The sequence below is a fragment of the Staurois parvus genome, unplaced genomic scaffold, assembly GCF_062004578.1.
Source record: "Staurois parvus isolate SC_StPar_1 unplaced genomic scaffold, SC_StPar_1.0 ptg000813l, whole genome shotgun sequence".
In the NCBI taxonomy this organism is placed as follows: domain Eukaryota; kingdom Metazoa; phylum Chordata; class Amphibia; order Anura; family Ranidae; genus Staurois; species Staurois parvus.
In genome coordinates this window covers 2,323,616-2,340,236 of record NW_028318609.1, presented here as the reverse complement: position 1 = coordinate 2,340,236, position 16,621 = coordinate 2,323,616, and the positions used below count along the sequence as shown (strand labels likewise).

At 44.9% G+C, this 16,621-nt stretch overlaps 1 protein-coding gene across 1 annotated transcript in view; it reads right to left on the bottom strand.

Annotated features, from left to right (window-relative positions):
- Positions 1–16,621, bottom strand: part of LOC149444134 (unconventional myosin-XVB-like) — a 94,241-nt gene that overhangs the window by 37,991 nt on the left and 39,629 nt on the right. The window contains exons 9-12 of the mRNA XM_089654926.1: positions 14,604–14,662; positions 13,489–13,612; positions 5,269–5,364; positions 5,057–5,188 (exon numbers count right to left, since the gene is read on the bottom strand). Coding sequence (XP_089511052.1) covers positions 5,057–5,188; positions 5,269–5,364; positions 13,489–13,612; positions 14,604–14,662 — 411 coding nt within the window. The remainder of the gene's footprint in view (positions 1–5,056; positions 5,189–5,268; positions 5,365–13,488; positions 13,613–14,603; positions 14,663–16,621) is intronic.

The window sequence follows — 16,621 nt, the reverse complement described above, 5'->3', positions numbered from 1 at the left end:
ACACTTAGGCAGGTTGCGTTTTACCCGTTTCTGCTTTGCGTTTTGTGTTGCGTTTTTGTACCTGTGTTTTTGACATGTTTTGCGGGGCGTTTGTTCTATTTTTGAAAATTTTTCTTCTTGCTAGGCAGAATTAAAACACAAAACATATCAAAAATACAGCAACAACGCACTACACGCTTTTCTGCAGCATTTCCATTGAAGTCTACAATATCAAAAACGCAACTTTTTGCGGTCAAAAAAGTCCCTGACCCTTTCCAAAAAACGCATTGGATGAAGACACGAAGATGTGAACCTGTCCCATAGGAAATCATGTTAAAGGGTCTGTACTGTCTTTCTGCAAAATGCTGCGGAAAACGCTTAGGTGTGAACCTGGGGTAAACAAAAATATCTCAAAACAGAAATATTGAATGCCTTCGTTATATCAGGCACAATGTATAGAGAACTGACCAATTCTGAAATAAATACTGCAGGAGTTATAAGACGAACGTTCATGTGGTATTTATCTCTTAGCCCTGGTTCACATCGGTGCAACTTGTCGTGCGATTTGATAGTTCCGAATCGCACGGCAAGACGCAATCTATTTGTGACTATGGTACAGTTCAAATCGGTGCGATTCAGATTTTGCGGTGCGGCACCGATTTTGAAGAAAGGTTCCCGCGCTATTTTTGGCGTTATCGTGTGCGAATTGCATAGACAACGGTGCATGAAGATGTCAGGCAAGCATGAAATCACACTGACCAGCAGCTTTGAAATCACGCTACTTCAAGAGAAGTAGCGCAATTTCAAAGCCGCGTTCAGTGTGAACCAGGGCTAAGTGAACTGACCCCCCCCAGCGTCACTCAGCTCACCGCACCGCTGTTCCCGCTTCTAGAATGCTCTCCTGGGATTGGCTAAGAGGACAACTGCAGCTAGCTGCTCTCTTTTCAGAAGAATCAATTGCCAGACACAGAGACCTGGAGCTTTCCAGAATTTCCAGCCAACCCTGCTCTCTAAGACTAGGTTTACATATGTGCAGGTCATGCGGCTGCGGATCCGCACGAAAATCCGTGCAGCCACACCACTCGCACAGAGGAATGCGGACCTGAGGGCGGGTGCCATTATTTCTAATGGCATGCTGCCCGAACTGGAAAACGCAACTGTACTGGGAACCGAGGTTCCCGTGCGGGCTGTGTTTTCAGAAGAAGTTCAGAGACTTCTTCCCTGCGTGTCCTGGGGCACGAGAGTCCATTCAAATGAATGGGTTTTCGTGCCCGCGCAAAATGTGGCCTGCACGGGCGCATATATGTGAACCAGGGGTGAACAAATGTTTCTGTTCAGGACCGAGATAGATAGATAGATAGATAGATAGATAGTTATATCTAGGAGTTAAATGACAGACTGTAGTACTTAGGCCGGCCATTCATGGGTTGAAATTCGACCGATTTTTCGTCCAAAAATCGGACCTAAGAATAATTGGCCGATTTTCGCTCTGTTAGTGGGTCAATGGCACCGGACAATTTCTGTGGTTCCTTTCCTTTTCGGTGATTGGGCATGTTGGAAAATTCATGAAAAACTACCGATTTTCAACTCAATGATGGTCAAATCGTACGATCGTTTTTCCCAAAAAAATTTATGCGTATGAGCCGTGACCTGGAAGGAACAGAAGTTTCACCCATTATATGGGGTGAACTTTATGACTTGGTTGGCCGATTTTCGAAATCATTGATTGCACCATCGGATTACCGGGTGAACAAAGTTTTCGATTTTCGGACGAAAAATCGTTCGGGGCTTCGACCCATGTATGGCCTGCATTACACCCCTGCTCTGCCTGACTCTGACACACTCCTCCTCCACCCTCAGCTACGTATGGTATGTGGGTGTGGTCTCAAAGTCCTCATGTATAATACAGGAATATTAACCCTGCCATGTAGAATTAAATGGTGGCAGAAAATATACACTAAAATGAATTTGGTGAAAACACACAGCACCAGGGGCAGACTGACCATTTGGAAACTCGGGCACTGCCCTAGGGCCCGTGGTCAGTAGGGGGCCCCATGAGATGCCCCTGGTACCTTTTTCATACGCTTTTTTGAGTTTGGACAAGGACACAGGGACCCCATGATCCCCTATTGCCCGGGGGCCCCATGAGTTGTCAGTCCGCCCCTGCACAGCAAACAATATAATACCCAATGTATAGTCAAATATAAAAGATGCATTGAGTTAACAACTTGCCCTCCAGAGGATTTACCCCCCTTTGTGACCTACCCGGAAATGCAAATGCGCGTATATTTACATATTTTTGCACACCTGTGCCACCCTGTAGCAGTATTTCTGCTATAGGGCGGACGGGAATCAGTTAACAACCAGCTACCGTGTGATAAATTACCACTTGAAAATATGCAGTTATTACCACAATAAAGATATTTTACTGCATGACTTTTTACAGCAAAATTCATAATGAATTGCAAATTTGCAAAAGATTTACCACATGCGTTATTTTCCTGCATTTTTTCAGTCATTATTTAACTCTTAGTGAATTGACCCCATAGTTACCAAATTTGATGTATTTAGCTCACATACTTACCAAATTTACTGCACTTATCTCACGCATTTAACAGTACCTCACATAGTTACCAAAATTGCTGTATTTACCTCACGCATGTACCAAATTCACAGTATTTACCTCACATAATTATGAGTTAACCACTTGCCCTCCAGAGGATTTACCCCCCCCCCCCCCCCCCGATCAGGCCATTTTTTGCGATACGGCGCTGCATTACTTTAACTGACAACTGTGCGGTCATACAACGCTGCACCCAAATGAAATTTACATCCTTTTTTTTCCCACAAAGGGAGCTTTGTTTTGAGGGTATTTGATCTCCTGTGCATTTTTTATTTTTTGTGCTATAAACAAAAAAAGACCAACAATTTTGAAAACTAAATACAATATTTTTGACTTCTTGAAATAGTGTATATGGTAATTAGTTCTGTGCTACATAATCATAATCAGATGTGAAAAAAATCAATTCATACACCAAAATATGAATACAAATCAATTGGAATGAAATTTTTGCAAATCCAAATGGGCCCTTGTGATTTCTACTATCACAGAAAATATGGAAGCTACCACTACCATGACTAAAAATGCAAACTCATGGTAATCTTAGCCTCACCACAGAACTCCGACTCTCCAGAAATAGTTGAATAACAGACGGTGTGATGTGGTGAGATCTTCGAAACATTATATCAGGAGTATTGATTTTCAGACGCCCAGATCAACCCAGCATCCAGTATCCAGAGAGGGAGCCTCCTATACAACCTGTGAGCTGCACCCATCCATCCCTTAAGGGGAGCTCTGGCTGTCCAGGGATCACCATTTAAAGCCCCAGGATCCATCCACCCTTAGAGTGAAGTTAATCCTACACCTGGCCTTCTCCGGATGATCCCTTGATGACATCTGGATATTTATCTATATGCACATTTATACTGCGCGTCTGGTGAGTGCGCATTTCTTCCATAATTAAATGCACAAGCACCGACTTATCAAGGAAACTGGCATTTTTGGAGCACTGAAAGTCACCTTTGAACTGCTAACCATTTATACCTTTTATGTCATTTTTATTCATTATATGGACTTTATACTTTTATAATAGAATCTTATCATTATAGTATTTTTAACGCTGCACTCTCCTTTTACATTGTTTGATTATGGTTTTTATTTGGTTACCTTTTGTGCACAGCTGCTGTTCTCTTCCCAATTTTAGTGCGCTCACATACCCTTACCATTTGCAGTAAAAAAAAATCAAAAATTTAGACCGAAATGTATTCTGCTACATATCTTGGCTAAATGTTCTCCAAATGCCCTATGCGTGTTTTTGAGGCATTTGATAGGCGTTTGCAAAGCGTTAAAACCGCACCACAAACGCCTATAATGAAGTTTAATTCTATTACCGCTCCGCAAACACCTCGCAAACGCCTGCAAGACATTTGAGAAGGATCACCATAGACTTGAATGGGAGGCTTCAACTCCTCCTGACTCTACATGAGGCGTCAATTTTGCCGCAACGCGATGTTAATGCTTCAGTGTGAACAACACTGTGTCCTGCCATGTGCAGGATTTTAAAAACGCTTCCCAAACGCCTGTCTGATGCCTGCTGACAAAGCTAGTGTGAACGTAGCCTATGTCACACAGATCATGTCAAGCAGGCTTGCAGTGAAATGATATGCAAAAGCAAACTTGGTTCCCACAGAATTATTTACGTATTCATGAACCATACATAGAAACAAGGTTTTAAATACAGTAACACAAACTGGTAAGATCCTTTACTTTAGGTTGATGTTTTAAAAAGTCTTTAGTTCTCCATTAAGCAGAAGGCAGTTTTCAAGCATGGGTACAATGGTTATAGATGAATCTTCACCTAATTAACAGAATTCACAAAATGTTCTATTGCATTTCGGTCCTTTCACACAGGCGTTTAGTTTTTTTCATCAGTTCAGTGACTTTTTTCAAAATCGGAGCTAAACAGATCAAGACTTCACTTTTACCTCCATTTTCATATCTGTTTACATCCGTTTTTGATCTGTTTACATCAGGGGTGGACTGACAACTCATGGGGCCCCCGGGCAATAGGGGATCATGGGGCCCCTGTGTCCTTGCCCAAACTCAAAAAAGCCTATAAAAAAAAAAAGGTACCAGGGGCATCTCATGGGGCCCCCTACTGTCCCCGGGCCCTCGGGCAGTACCCGAGTTTCCAAATGGTCAGTCCGCCCCTGGTTTACATATATTTACATCCGTTCATTTTTTTTACGGAAGTAAAATAGGATTTTCTTCCGGTAAAAAAAATTATGTTAACAGATGTTGACATTAACGGATGTAAACGGATGATCATCCATTTACATCCGCTAGTCCATAGAAATACATGGGTGTCCCTTTTTCATCCGTAAATGGACAAATGAAAAAAGGGACAAATGGAACGCCCATGTGAAAGGACCCTAACAGTATGTAAGTTCTCCTATGTTCAAAGGATTTATTAAATACAGATCAGTGCACAACCACATATTTTGTTCCACAACCTACCTGTGTCAATTCAGTTTGTTCCTCCAAAATGTGAAAAATTCCATGGGGGCGATCGGTCAGGACCCCCAAACAGGAAGCATGTCCCTCTGCGGAGAGTGGGATCCAGCATAAGCCGTCTTTGGCATATTCAGCCTTCCATGGAAAACAGCATTAAAGGATCTGCACTGATATGAGCTTAATATTTACTGCATACCCATACTTGCCCCAAGTACCTGTTCCTGAGACAGCAGTCTCTCCATGCTGTGCCACTGGATTTGTTCATTGGCAAAGTTCCTGCACAGCTGCTCTAAACTGTTAACTCCCAGGTTCTGTAACATAAAATCATCAGAGCAAAGGGCATTACACTCTAGTTTTTTTTTGCTGTAGATAACAATCAGAGTTCTAAAGGATGGCAGCTTTAGCCCTGGTTCACACTGCTACTATTTTGGATGCAAACGTTGCAGGGCAATTGAACTCTTCATTTAACCACTTGCCTACCAGGCACTTTCACCCCCTTCCTGCCCAGGCCAATTTTCAGCTTTCAGCGCTGTCACACTTTGAATGACAATTGCGCGGTCATGCAACATTGTACCCATATGAAATTTTTTAAAAATTTGTGAGACAGAAAGAGCTTTCTTTTGGTGGTATTTAATCACTTCTGGTTTTTAATTTTTTGATAAACAAACCAAAAACAACTGAAAACTTTGGAAAAAAGATTTTTTTCTTAGTTCCTGTTATAAAATGTTGTAAATAAGTAATTTTTCTCCTTCACTGATGTGCGCTAATGAGGCTACACTAATGGGCACTGATAGGTGGCACTGGGCACTAATGAGGAGGCACTGGCAGGTTGCACTGATGGGCATTGGCAGGCATCACTGATGGGCACTGAAAAGCAGAACTCATATATGACACTGATAGGCGGCACTTATAGGCAGCACTGACTGGCACTGTTAGGCGGCACTGACTGGCACTGTTAAGCAGCACTGACAGGTGGCAATGATAGTTGGCACTGACTGGCACTGATAGTTGGGACCGGAAAGCAGCTCAGATGGGCACTGATATGTGGCATTCATGGGCACTGGCAGGTGGCATTGATGGACACTGACAGGTGGCATTGATGGACACTGACAGGTGGCACTGATGGGGCTACATTGATCATCAAAGCACTGATGATCAGAGCACTGATGATCAGTGTAGATGTCCCCTCTTAGGAATGCCGTTACCAGCTCTCCTGTCCTCACGAGCTGTCAGTGTGACAACTCTTGAGGAGAGGAATGCCGATAACCGGCACTGCCTTATTTACATGCGATCAGCTGTGATTGGACACAGCTGATCACATGACAGAGCCGACGTCATCGGCTCTTTTCGCTGATTGGTGATTCGCTGTGTCCTACCGATCGCCGTGCTGCTCTCCCCCGGGGGCGCGCACGTGCTGTTAGAGTGGGAGGACGTCATATGACGTCCTCCCAGAACAAGAGAACCACCGCCCGTCCATCATTTTCTTATATGGCAGGCGGGAGGCGGTTAAATTTTGTCGGTTCCAATCAATGTGACTCAAATTGCAGTGACTTTTAAAAAGATTCCTGCAATACTTTGATGCAAAATTGAGTGCCGCACACTCCCCAAGTCACATACAGGTCCCAAGCAAGTCACACTGAATAGGTGCACTGAAAATCGCACGACAAAGGGGTTGCAGCAGTGTGAACCGAGCCTTAAACGGTACCTATGACATATTTCAACAGTTGTTGGACGTGCTACACACAGACAGCAACTGAAGTACAGTTTTTATAAACTGTTTCAAAGATGATTCAGAGATACAATGTAACATTTTTGTTACTTTTGTTTTTCCTTTAGTTTAATTCATCTTCAGATCAAAAGGATGCACTTTGATCTGCATATATCTATTAAAACAATATTAGACCCAAAACCAAGAATGTAATATATTTCAGCTTGCCAATTGTTAGATGTGGTGGCTGCATTCATTTTTTTAGGCTTTTTCCCCCCTCTGTTTTCACCTGGTGATCTGGCCAGTAACACAACTCCTTTTATTAGGGCACCCTCACTCTGGATGAAGGAGCAACAGAAACACATTTGGACAGCAGCATTGTTAATCTGGGGAGTAGAGTGTTAGATATACTAACTAGAGATGAGCGAATTATTCAAAAATTCGGTTCGGCTGATTCGCCGAATTCGCGGAATAAATTCGCTTCGAGCCGAATATATTCGCTGCGAATTTAACTTATAAAAAGGGTGTTTCTAGGCTTCAGAGAGCCTTTATATTAGTGCAGAACACTGTACCTTTAATTTAAATGCCCTTGGAGTCTGCTGGGGAAGAGAAATAATACTGTCAGTCAGTATGACATGCAGATGAGTGCCGTCGATCTTAGAATCACCGCACACTTCACTCATTTGGGCAGTCACGGGGCCAAAACCAGAGTGTGGAGCCACAGTGTGGCGGTGGAGGCAGCAGCAATGGGAGGCCATCCAGCACCCTATGACAAAATGGAACCCACCAGCAGTGTGAGGAGACCTGAAAGTGGCACATGGCAGAGTGTGGCGATGGAGACAGCAGCAATGGGAGGCCGTACAGGGACCCATGACACACTCTGGACCTGGCAGCAGCATGAGGAGGCGGTACAGGGGCCCATGACAGATTATGGGCCTGGCAGCAGCATGAGGAGTCGGTACGGGGGCCCATGGCAGATTACGGGCCTGGCAGCAGCATGAGGAGGCCGTACAGGGGCCCATGGCAGAGTGGCGGAGCGTAAGCAGCTAAAATTGAAGGCCATACAGAGGCCTATGTTAAAAAGTCCCCCCAGCAGCAGCGTGGGGAGACGACTATCAAGAGTCCAATGGCAGAGTGGCGGAGCAGAAGCAGCTTCAATTGAAGGCCATACACAGGCCTAGGTTTAAAAGTCCCTCACAGTTAATTCCAATAACGAACTCTACTCCTCCGTGCAATCTACTTACGAGACCCTGGGCAGGTCTGGGTCCAATTTGTGGTAGAGACTGGTTTTGTTCAGCCATGCTTGAGCGAGTAATAACAGGTCTGTGCTGCCCTTTGGTGTCTGGCTTAATGCGCACAACACTGAACGTCCCAGCGTTTGTCAACGATTTGCCGTTAAGTGATGCAAACCCGCTGAACCACATTCATGAGGAGCCGGTACAGGGGGCCATGAATCAGTATGGACCTGGCAGCAGCGTGAGCAGACGACAGAGGCACATGGCGCAGGGTGGCGGTGTAGGCAGCATTATTCTGAAGCCATACACAGGCCTAGGTTAAAAAGCGGAAGCCGTCAGCAGCGTGAGCAGACGACAGAGACACATGGCGCAGGGTGGCGGTGGATGCAACAGTATTCGGAAGCCAAACACAGGCCTCGGTTAAAAAGCGGAAGCCGTCAGCAGCGTGAGCAGACGACAGAGGCACATGGCGCAGGGTGGCGGTGGAGGCAGCAGCAATGGAAGGCCATACAGCACCCTATCACAAAATGGAACCCACCAACAGTGTAAGGAGACCTGAAAGTGGCACATGGCAGAGTCTGGCGATGAAGTCAGCAGCAATGGGAGGCCGTACAGGGACCCATGACACACTCTGGACCTGGCAGCAGCAAGAGGAGGCGGTACAGGGGCCCATGGCAGAGTGGCGAAGCGTAAGCAGCTTCAATTGAAGGCCATACAGAGGCCTATGTTAAAAAGTCCCCCCAGCAGCAGCGTGGGGAGACGACTATCAAGAGTCCAATGGCAGAGTGGCGGAGCGGAAGCAGCTTCAATTGAAGGCCATACACAGGCCTAGGTTAAAAAGTCCCCCCAGCAGCAGTGTGGGGAGACGACTATCAAGAGTCCAGGGGCTGAGTGGCGATCCGGGAAGTCAGCGTTGTGATTGCAGATGCAATGCAGAGATTCTATGAGGTGATGCCGTGGGTGCGAAGAAGATCATATACCGTCGTACTTCCATCCATAAGACGGAACAACCTGCGAACCGGGAGCTTTATTGCCCTGACCCGCTGAGCAGCTTCTGGGATACCCAAGAGGCCCATGGCAGAGTGGCGGAGCGTAAGCAGCTTCAATTAAAGGCCATACAGAGGCCTATGTTAAAAAGTCCCCCCAGCAGCAGCGTGGGGAGACGACTATCAAGAGTCCAATGGCAGAGTGGCGGAGGGGAAGCAGCTTCAATTGAAGGCCATACACAGGCCTAGGTTAAAAAGTCCCCCCAGCAGCAGTGTGGGGAGACGACTATCAAGAGTCCAATGGCTGAGTGGCGATCCGGGAAGTCAGCGTTGTGATTGCAGATGCAATGCAGAAATTTTATGAGGTAATGCCGTGGGTGCGAAGAAGATCATATACCGTCGTACTTCCATCCATAAGACGGAACAACCTGCGAACCGGGAGCTTTATTGCCCTGACCCGCTGAGCAGCTTCTGGGATACCCAAGAGTTTGGCTTCTGTGGGGAATATGGTTGAAAACTGAAACTTAAAGGCATGTTGACGGAAGGGCACCAGTGTCAGTGCTCCGGAGGGAATATAGCTTCAAAGCTGACACTTAAAGGTATATCGACGGTCAGAGACCACAGGAAGTGGAGTTTGCGTCTTAAATCGACTGAATGTGGCAGACGTGAAACGTCTACGGGCCGTATATGAAACGGGTTGTTCCTCTTTCTGGAATAAGTGTTGGAAATGGCCACTCTTTTTGGTGTGGCGTTTTGTCTATTTAATTCCGATAACGGACTCTACTCCTCCGTGCAATCTAGTTACGAGACCCTGGGCAGGTCTGGGTCCAATTTGTGGTAGAGACTGGTTTTGTTCAGCCATGCTTGAGCGAGTAATAACAGGTCTGTGCTGCCCTTTGGTGTCTGGCTTAATGCGCACAACACTGAACACTGTGTCCCTGAGTAACGATTCTGTGTCCCTGAGTAACGATTCTGTGTCCCTGAGTAACGATTCTGTGGCCCTAAAGTCTCTGTGGCCCTAACTCTGTCCCTTAATACACACAGGTCTGTCTCTCTTGAATGACCGGAGGCTAATGGAGAATTCTAAGATGGCCGCGATTTATAGCTCCACCATTACAAAGTGCTGGCTGGCTGCTGATTGGCTAATGCGATCACATGTCATGAATGCATTATGGGTCAGCGCGCCTTGTCTGCGCGCCTTCCCAGAGATCCCCGCCCCATCTTCTCTGTCCATTTTCTCCGTCGCCACACATGTCGCCGCCATTTTTGGGAAAATTTGATTCGTGCATCCGAAGTTTGCTAATCTTCGGATTCGTCGCGAATAGAATTTTTCCAAATCTTCGGAACGAATTCCACTTCGTCATGTTCGATTCGCTCATCTCTAATACTAACATATTTCAGCACTACCACTAGGTGAACTAGGCAGATGCCTAGGGCGCACTGCCACCTAGGGCATAGCAATGGCCGTTGGTTTCCCTACTCTCCAACAAGACCAGATCTAAGGGGGTGCTGGGTTGGGCTACGCCCCACTTTATTTCAGTTGTGCCCCCCCCAGGGCGCTGTTTCCGTGGATGCTGTGCCTGGTCGCTGAGTGACTTCCTCCATCCCCACACTCACGGCTGGGACATAGGGAGACCAGCTTGGAGCAGTAAAGCTTGAAAAGGAGAAATGACAAGAGAGCCAGGAGGTTTGGGCTGTGCTCTCCTCTCCTGTCAGTGGAGTGATCCTCCATAAAGCAGATGACACAGGATCACCCTTACATTGTGAAGGTTAATGGGGATGGAGGTAAGGTGGGAGGATTTTATGCTCGGAAAAGTAATTTGGAGGGGTTTTAGCTAAAGGAGGGATTTGGGGGAATTTGTCCTACGTGGGGGCATTAAAGGAAGAGGATTGGTGCTGGGAGGTGGGATGGGGGGATTTGTGCTAAGAGAGGAGATGGGGGGATTTGTTAGGAGAGGGGTTTTGGGGGATTTGTGTTAATGTGGGGGATTTGTGTTAGGAGGGTGTATTGGGGGGGGGGATTGTACTAGGAGGGGGGATTAGGAGAGGTTGTGCTAGGAGGGGGGTTTTGGGTGGGGAGGAAGGATTTGTGCAGGGAAGTGTAATTTGGAGGGGGTTGTGCTAGGAGGAGGGATTTAGGGAGATTTGTGCTAGGAGGTAGGAGGTGGGATTTAGGGGGAGAGGATTTGTGCTAGGGTGGAACATTGGAGGAGAAAGAGGATATGGGCTAGGAAGGGTGAAGTAGAACTACAGATGAAGTTGCTTTATTTTCTTTTCTGGGGGGGGTGGGGGGTGCAAGTAGCTGGTCTTGCCTAGGGCGCAAAATAGTCTAGTACTGTGGGTGTGCGGGGGGGGGGGGGGGGGGGCACTGCTGCACATCTCTCCAACATTCCTGCCATTTAACAAACAGTATACTTTTGCTAGTTTGTGTTCCAATATACCGGTCATGCTACAGTATTGTTGATCAACGTTTTGCAAATGCTTGTTTCCTTTCTTTTTTGCTGACAAATATGTTGTGAACTGTTATTTACATTAAGACTAGCATATTCAGACACACACCTAAAAATGTCACTATACAGGTCAGTGGTGTATTTAGGTTTTGTGCTGCCCTAGGCAACACAAAAATTGGCACACCCAACCCCCCCGGCAGAAAGAGCTTGACATTGACCAAGAGCACCCTGCCCCCCACCTGAGCCTTCCACTACCACTGCTCCCCATACACCAGCCACCATCCCCCATGGCGAGAGAGAGAAAGACACTCACCTTCACAGCTCCAGACATCTCCAGGAATGAGAGTCGAGCTGTGCATACACCGTCATGAAACCCGCAGCCTCTCTCAGAGCCCATCAGGTCCCCATGCCGCGTGTGTCCCTTCTTCCAAGGGGCAGTGCTGCCCCCCCGAAACATGCCGCCCTAGGCAAATGCCTTGTTTGCCTTGTTGTAAATACACCCCTGATACAGGTACATAAAAGAAAATATGTAAAAAAACACTACTTATTCCCTGTACAGGAAAATGTGTCTGTGTAAAAAAAAAAAAAATATTATGTTGCTCTTGGATACTATTCCATGTGACCTCTATCATTAAAACTGTAAGCAAACTTGCAGAAGCATGCAGATCCAGAGGGATACCAGACATGTCTTTTTTGATGCAAGTCATCACCCAAAATGCCTTTGGAAGAGATGGCAGGCATACAGAGCATATACATACACTGCTCAAAAAAATTAAAGGAACACATTTTAATCAGTGTATAGCATCAAGCCAATTAAATTCCTGGGATATTGATCTGGTCAGTTAAGTAGCAGAGGGGGTTGTTAATCAGTTTCAGCTGCTTTGGTGGAATTAACAACAGGTGCACTAGATGTGCAATAATGAGATGACCCCTAAAACAGGAATGGTTTTACAGGTGGAGGTCACTGACATTTTTTTCCCTATTCATCTTTTCTGACTGTCACTAGTTTTGCATTTGGCTAGGGCCAATGTCACTACTGGTAGCATGAGGTGATACCTGGACCCTACAGAGGTTGCACAGGCAGTGCAGGCACCCTGGCTGTCAATCGGTATTGGGATGAAATCCTTAGACCCATTGTCAGACCCTACGCTGGTGCAGTGGGTCCTGGGTTGCTCCTGGTGCATGACAATGCCCGACCTCATGTGGCGAGAGTATGCAGGCAGTTCCTGGAGGATGAAGGAATTGATACCCTTGAATGGCCCCAAAGCTCATCTGACCTAAATCCAATAGAACACCTCTGGGATATCATGTTTCGGTCCATCTGACGCCACCAGGTTGCACCTCAGACTGTCCAGGAGCTCAGTGATGCCTTGGTCCAGATCTGGGAGGAAATACCCCAGGACACCATCCGTCGTCTCATTAGGAACATGCCCTGACATTGTCAGGAATGCATACAAGCACGTGGGGGCCATACAAACTACTGAGTACCATTTTGAGTTGCTGCAATGAAATTTCAGCAAAATGGACTAGCCTGCTGCATCAGTTTTTCACTTTGATTTTCAGGGTATCTTTGAATTCAGTCTTCTGTAGGTTGATAATTTTCATTTCCATCAAACGATGGGACGTCCTTACATTCCTAACAGTTTACCTAGTCCATATCAGCATAGATATCCAGCATGATATTTTTCCCATTGAGATCTGATGTGTCTTCAAAGTGTTCCTTTTTTTGAGCAGTCTGTATATGTAATCCTGGTGACCATTCTCATTGAGACAAAGAGTGAATTCAAAATTTTAGGTGTCGCCACACCAATGCATGAGGGGAAAATCTTCCCCTTGCCTGTTCCTATGGCAACGCTCTAAGACAGGAATCCAATTCACTTTAGAGAGATTTCCTTTCATTTCATTTCCTTCTTCATGACCTGAAGTGAAGAGAAAACCCCTCCAGCAAGACACAAAGAAAAGAAGAACCTGATAAGGTTTTCACTCCTCTACTATATCACTACAAATAAATATGGCTTTACATGCACTTTAATGATTTACAACGACAGCACTGTACCTCAAAGCCACAGATGTCAATAATACCAAAAGAGCTGTCAGTTTCCCGTGGTCTGAGCCAATCATTTCCCTTCTCCAGAAGCCAATCAAAGAGAAGAGCATAGAGTGACTGTGCAATTGCATCCCTAGGTTGACACAAATAATGATGAGTTAGATGTTAAACATTTTCCAATGAAAAAACACTAAAAATTCAAGCAGAACTTCACTTTTTTTTAAAATCTGCTTCTGGCCACCATGTTTTTTTGTGTACTCCATGCTCTGGGGCTGCCTTCCAAGTTCTTCTCTGACACTTCCAGGCTGAAAGACAACCAGCATCATTTGATCCCTCCTTGTGAACCCAGGCTGCCTTGGACACACCCCTAGGGGTGCATTATCAAATAGCCTGGGTCACAATGTACAGTCACATTTAACTGTTGCATACATTTCTATGTAAGTGCCATACTGTGCAGTGGTATGCACTACTAGACAAGAAATGGAAGTATTTGGCATTTGACTGTGTGGAATTTACATGAACTCCCAGATTTAGGGTGCTGTATTTACTCTGAATATTTTTTTAAAATTTGGTGGGGTGGGGTGGGGTGGGGTGGAGTTCAGGGAGGGGAGGGAAGAATTTTTCATACATGGAGTTGGGCATAGTGTTTCTCGGATTCCTTAAGGGCCCATTCAAAGTATGTTAAAAGGATGTTAGCACAATGGGTTATCTTGTATTAAATTACTGTATAATAAATCACTTTAAGGCTGCTTGTTCATTTTCAATGAGCTGGAAGCACACCTTAACATCCAAAAAACAAACCTGATCCAATGATTTATGGAGCACATCACAACATACAGCATGCAGTGTGCCTGCTACTGTAGTTGTTCATGGGGATGCCATTCTAAATGAATGGCAGCCCACCGATGATTGTGCACTGCCATACATTATGGGCACACCTGGTAAAATTGTTACCTCAGCACACAGGTCCTAATGAGCCCTTACTTTCTCTTGTTTCAGATTGTGGTAAAATATTTCTTGGGAAGTGTAATTTTTTTTATCTTTTATCACTTGATCTACATCACTGCATAATATTTTATACACAACAATACTATTTTCTGAGGATTGTCACTGATCTTACTTACCGAACATCAATAGAGGCTTCCACAGTGAGAGGAGAAAGAACCTGGTCATAAGAAGTCATCTGAGAAGAAAGGTAGATTCAGGAGGACTAACAGAATGCAATTATTTTATTCATACTAAATATACTGGATGGTAATATATTACAGCCTGTGCATTTTTTGCCAAAAACTGTACTGAAAAAGAAATTCTACTAAACATAATTTGCTTCTATGAATTATAGAGTTGTTCGACTGTCTGGCCATACATATCCTGTCACTCATACAAAAGTCCCCCCCCCAAAAAAAAAAAAAAAAAAACCACTGCATTTACTGTGGACAGATGAGGAAAGTGTAAACATAGTACTGGACACATGAGGTTCTTATTGGTATTGCTATCTTATATGTTCATATAAAAAAATCTGGTTTCCAGGCAAGTGGCTTCTACACCCCAGAGTATCCAAAGAGTTTCAGAAATCACACTAGAAGAAATACCATTAAAAATTCGGTTCACTTCTAGTCCATTCACATTGTTTTCAGTCAAGCCCTGATAAAGGGGGGATTTATGGACCCCCAAACTTATTGGCTACTCTTTTGATTGCCTCCCTGACATTTATTGTTATAACATTGTATCTGGACCTCTCTCAATTTCAATTTTTGTATTGTTGTCTAGCTAGACTCAAGATTTTTTTTTTGTAGAAACTTGGACCAAAAGTTTTATTTAATTTTAAATGTATTCTTCTTACAGTTTTTTTCTTACCTTATACTGACTGGCAAGATTGGGGAAATTCATCAACAGTGGCAATATTGCTATATAACCTCCTCATTAGAGTACATAAGGATGCAGCAAAGTGACATTACTGCAGGGAATACATCACAATGCATTTATGCAAAATAAAAGACCTTTGACTGCCAAGATCACCAAGGATTTTTAGAAAAGGGTTAAAATAAAATAGGAACTTTTTAACTGTTGTAAAATCCTTTTCTTGGAGTCAAATGCACGACACAGGAAGTCCTCCATCTTTGGGTTATACAGCCACCTAGAGGAAAATTGGACACTAGAAAACAACACAATCTGTTGGCTAGCGCAGGATAGCCCCAAGCACTACCTGCATGCTCCAACTTTGCAGCAAAGCAGTACTGAGAGCATAATCATTTACAGGGAGGGTGGGACCTCTGTCCCGCAAAAGACTACAAGAAAAGGATTTTACAGTGAGTATAAAAATCAGATAATTGGCGCTGAGAGAAGACAATAGACACCGTAACATAAGGTTGCAATATCAGAAAACATAATAAAAAGTCCATAGAGTCCATGGAGCCCAGGAACCGAGAGTCTGGTGTAAATGTGGGCTGTCAGTCGGGAACGCCGTTCTAACTGAGAAGGGGGCAACACAGCAAATGACCACTAACAGCCACAAGAAAAGCAGCAAATAACTGGGTACTGCTTTCAGCTAAAAGAGCCTCCTGAAGGACCTTATGCTTGTAGTCAGCTTTAGATGAGGCCACAAGGCTCACTTTCAAGAACTTAGTGATTGTGTGAACAGAAGACCAGATGGCATACTTGAAAAACTGAGAAACAGTTGCTTGATGCCAAAAAGTTAAAGAGGCATTCACTGATCTAGTAAAGTATGCCTTGACAGGAATTGTTAGAACCATCTGGGAAGACAAAGCAAATATGTCATTCTGAAACAGAAGTGGCTGAGAGAGACTCTCACAGCCCAAACAACATTCAATGGACAAAGGAGTGAAATTTCCATTAGGTGAACTTCAGCCAGATAGTTGGAAGAATAATATCCTGGCTGAGGTGAGTGGTAGGCTACTTAGGCAAGAAGGAATTACTGGGCCTTAACACCACCATTTCCCTATGCATAACCAGAAAAGGTATTTGTAAGGTAAGGCTGCCAGTTCAGACACTTGCCTCACAGAGGAGACACAGAGCACCAACAGGGTCTTGGATAATCAGGGTCACCCAGTGTCATTTTGCTGCTGACAATCCACAGGTTGGGGATCTCCCCTGAGCAGGCAGCTACTGGGGATTGAGTTCA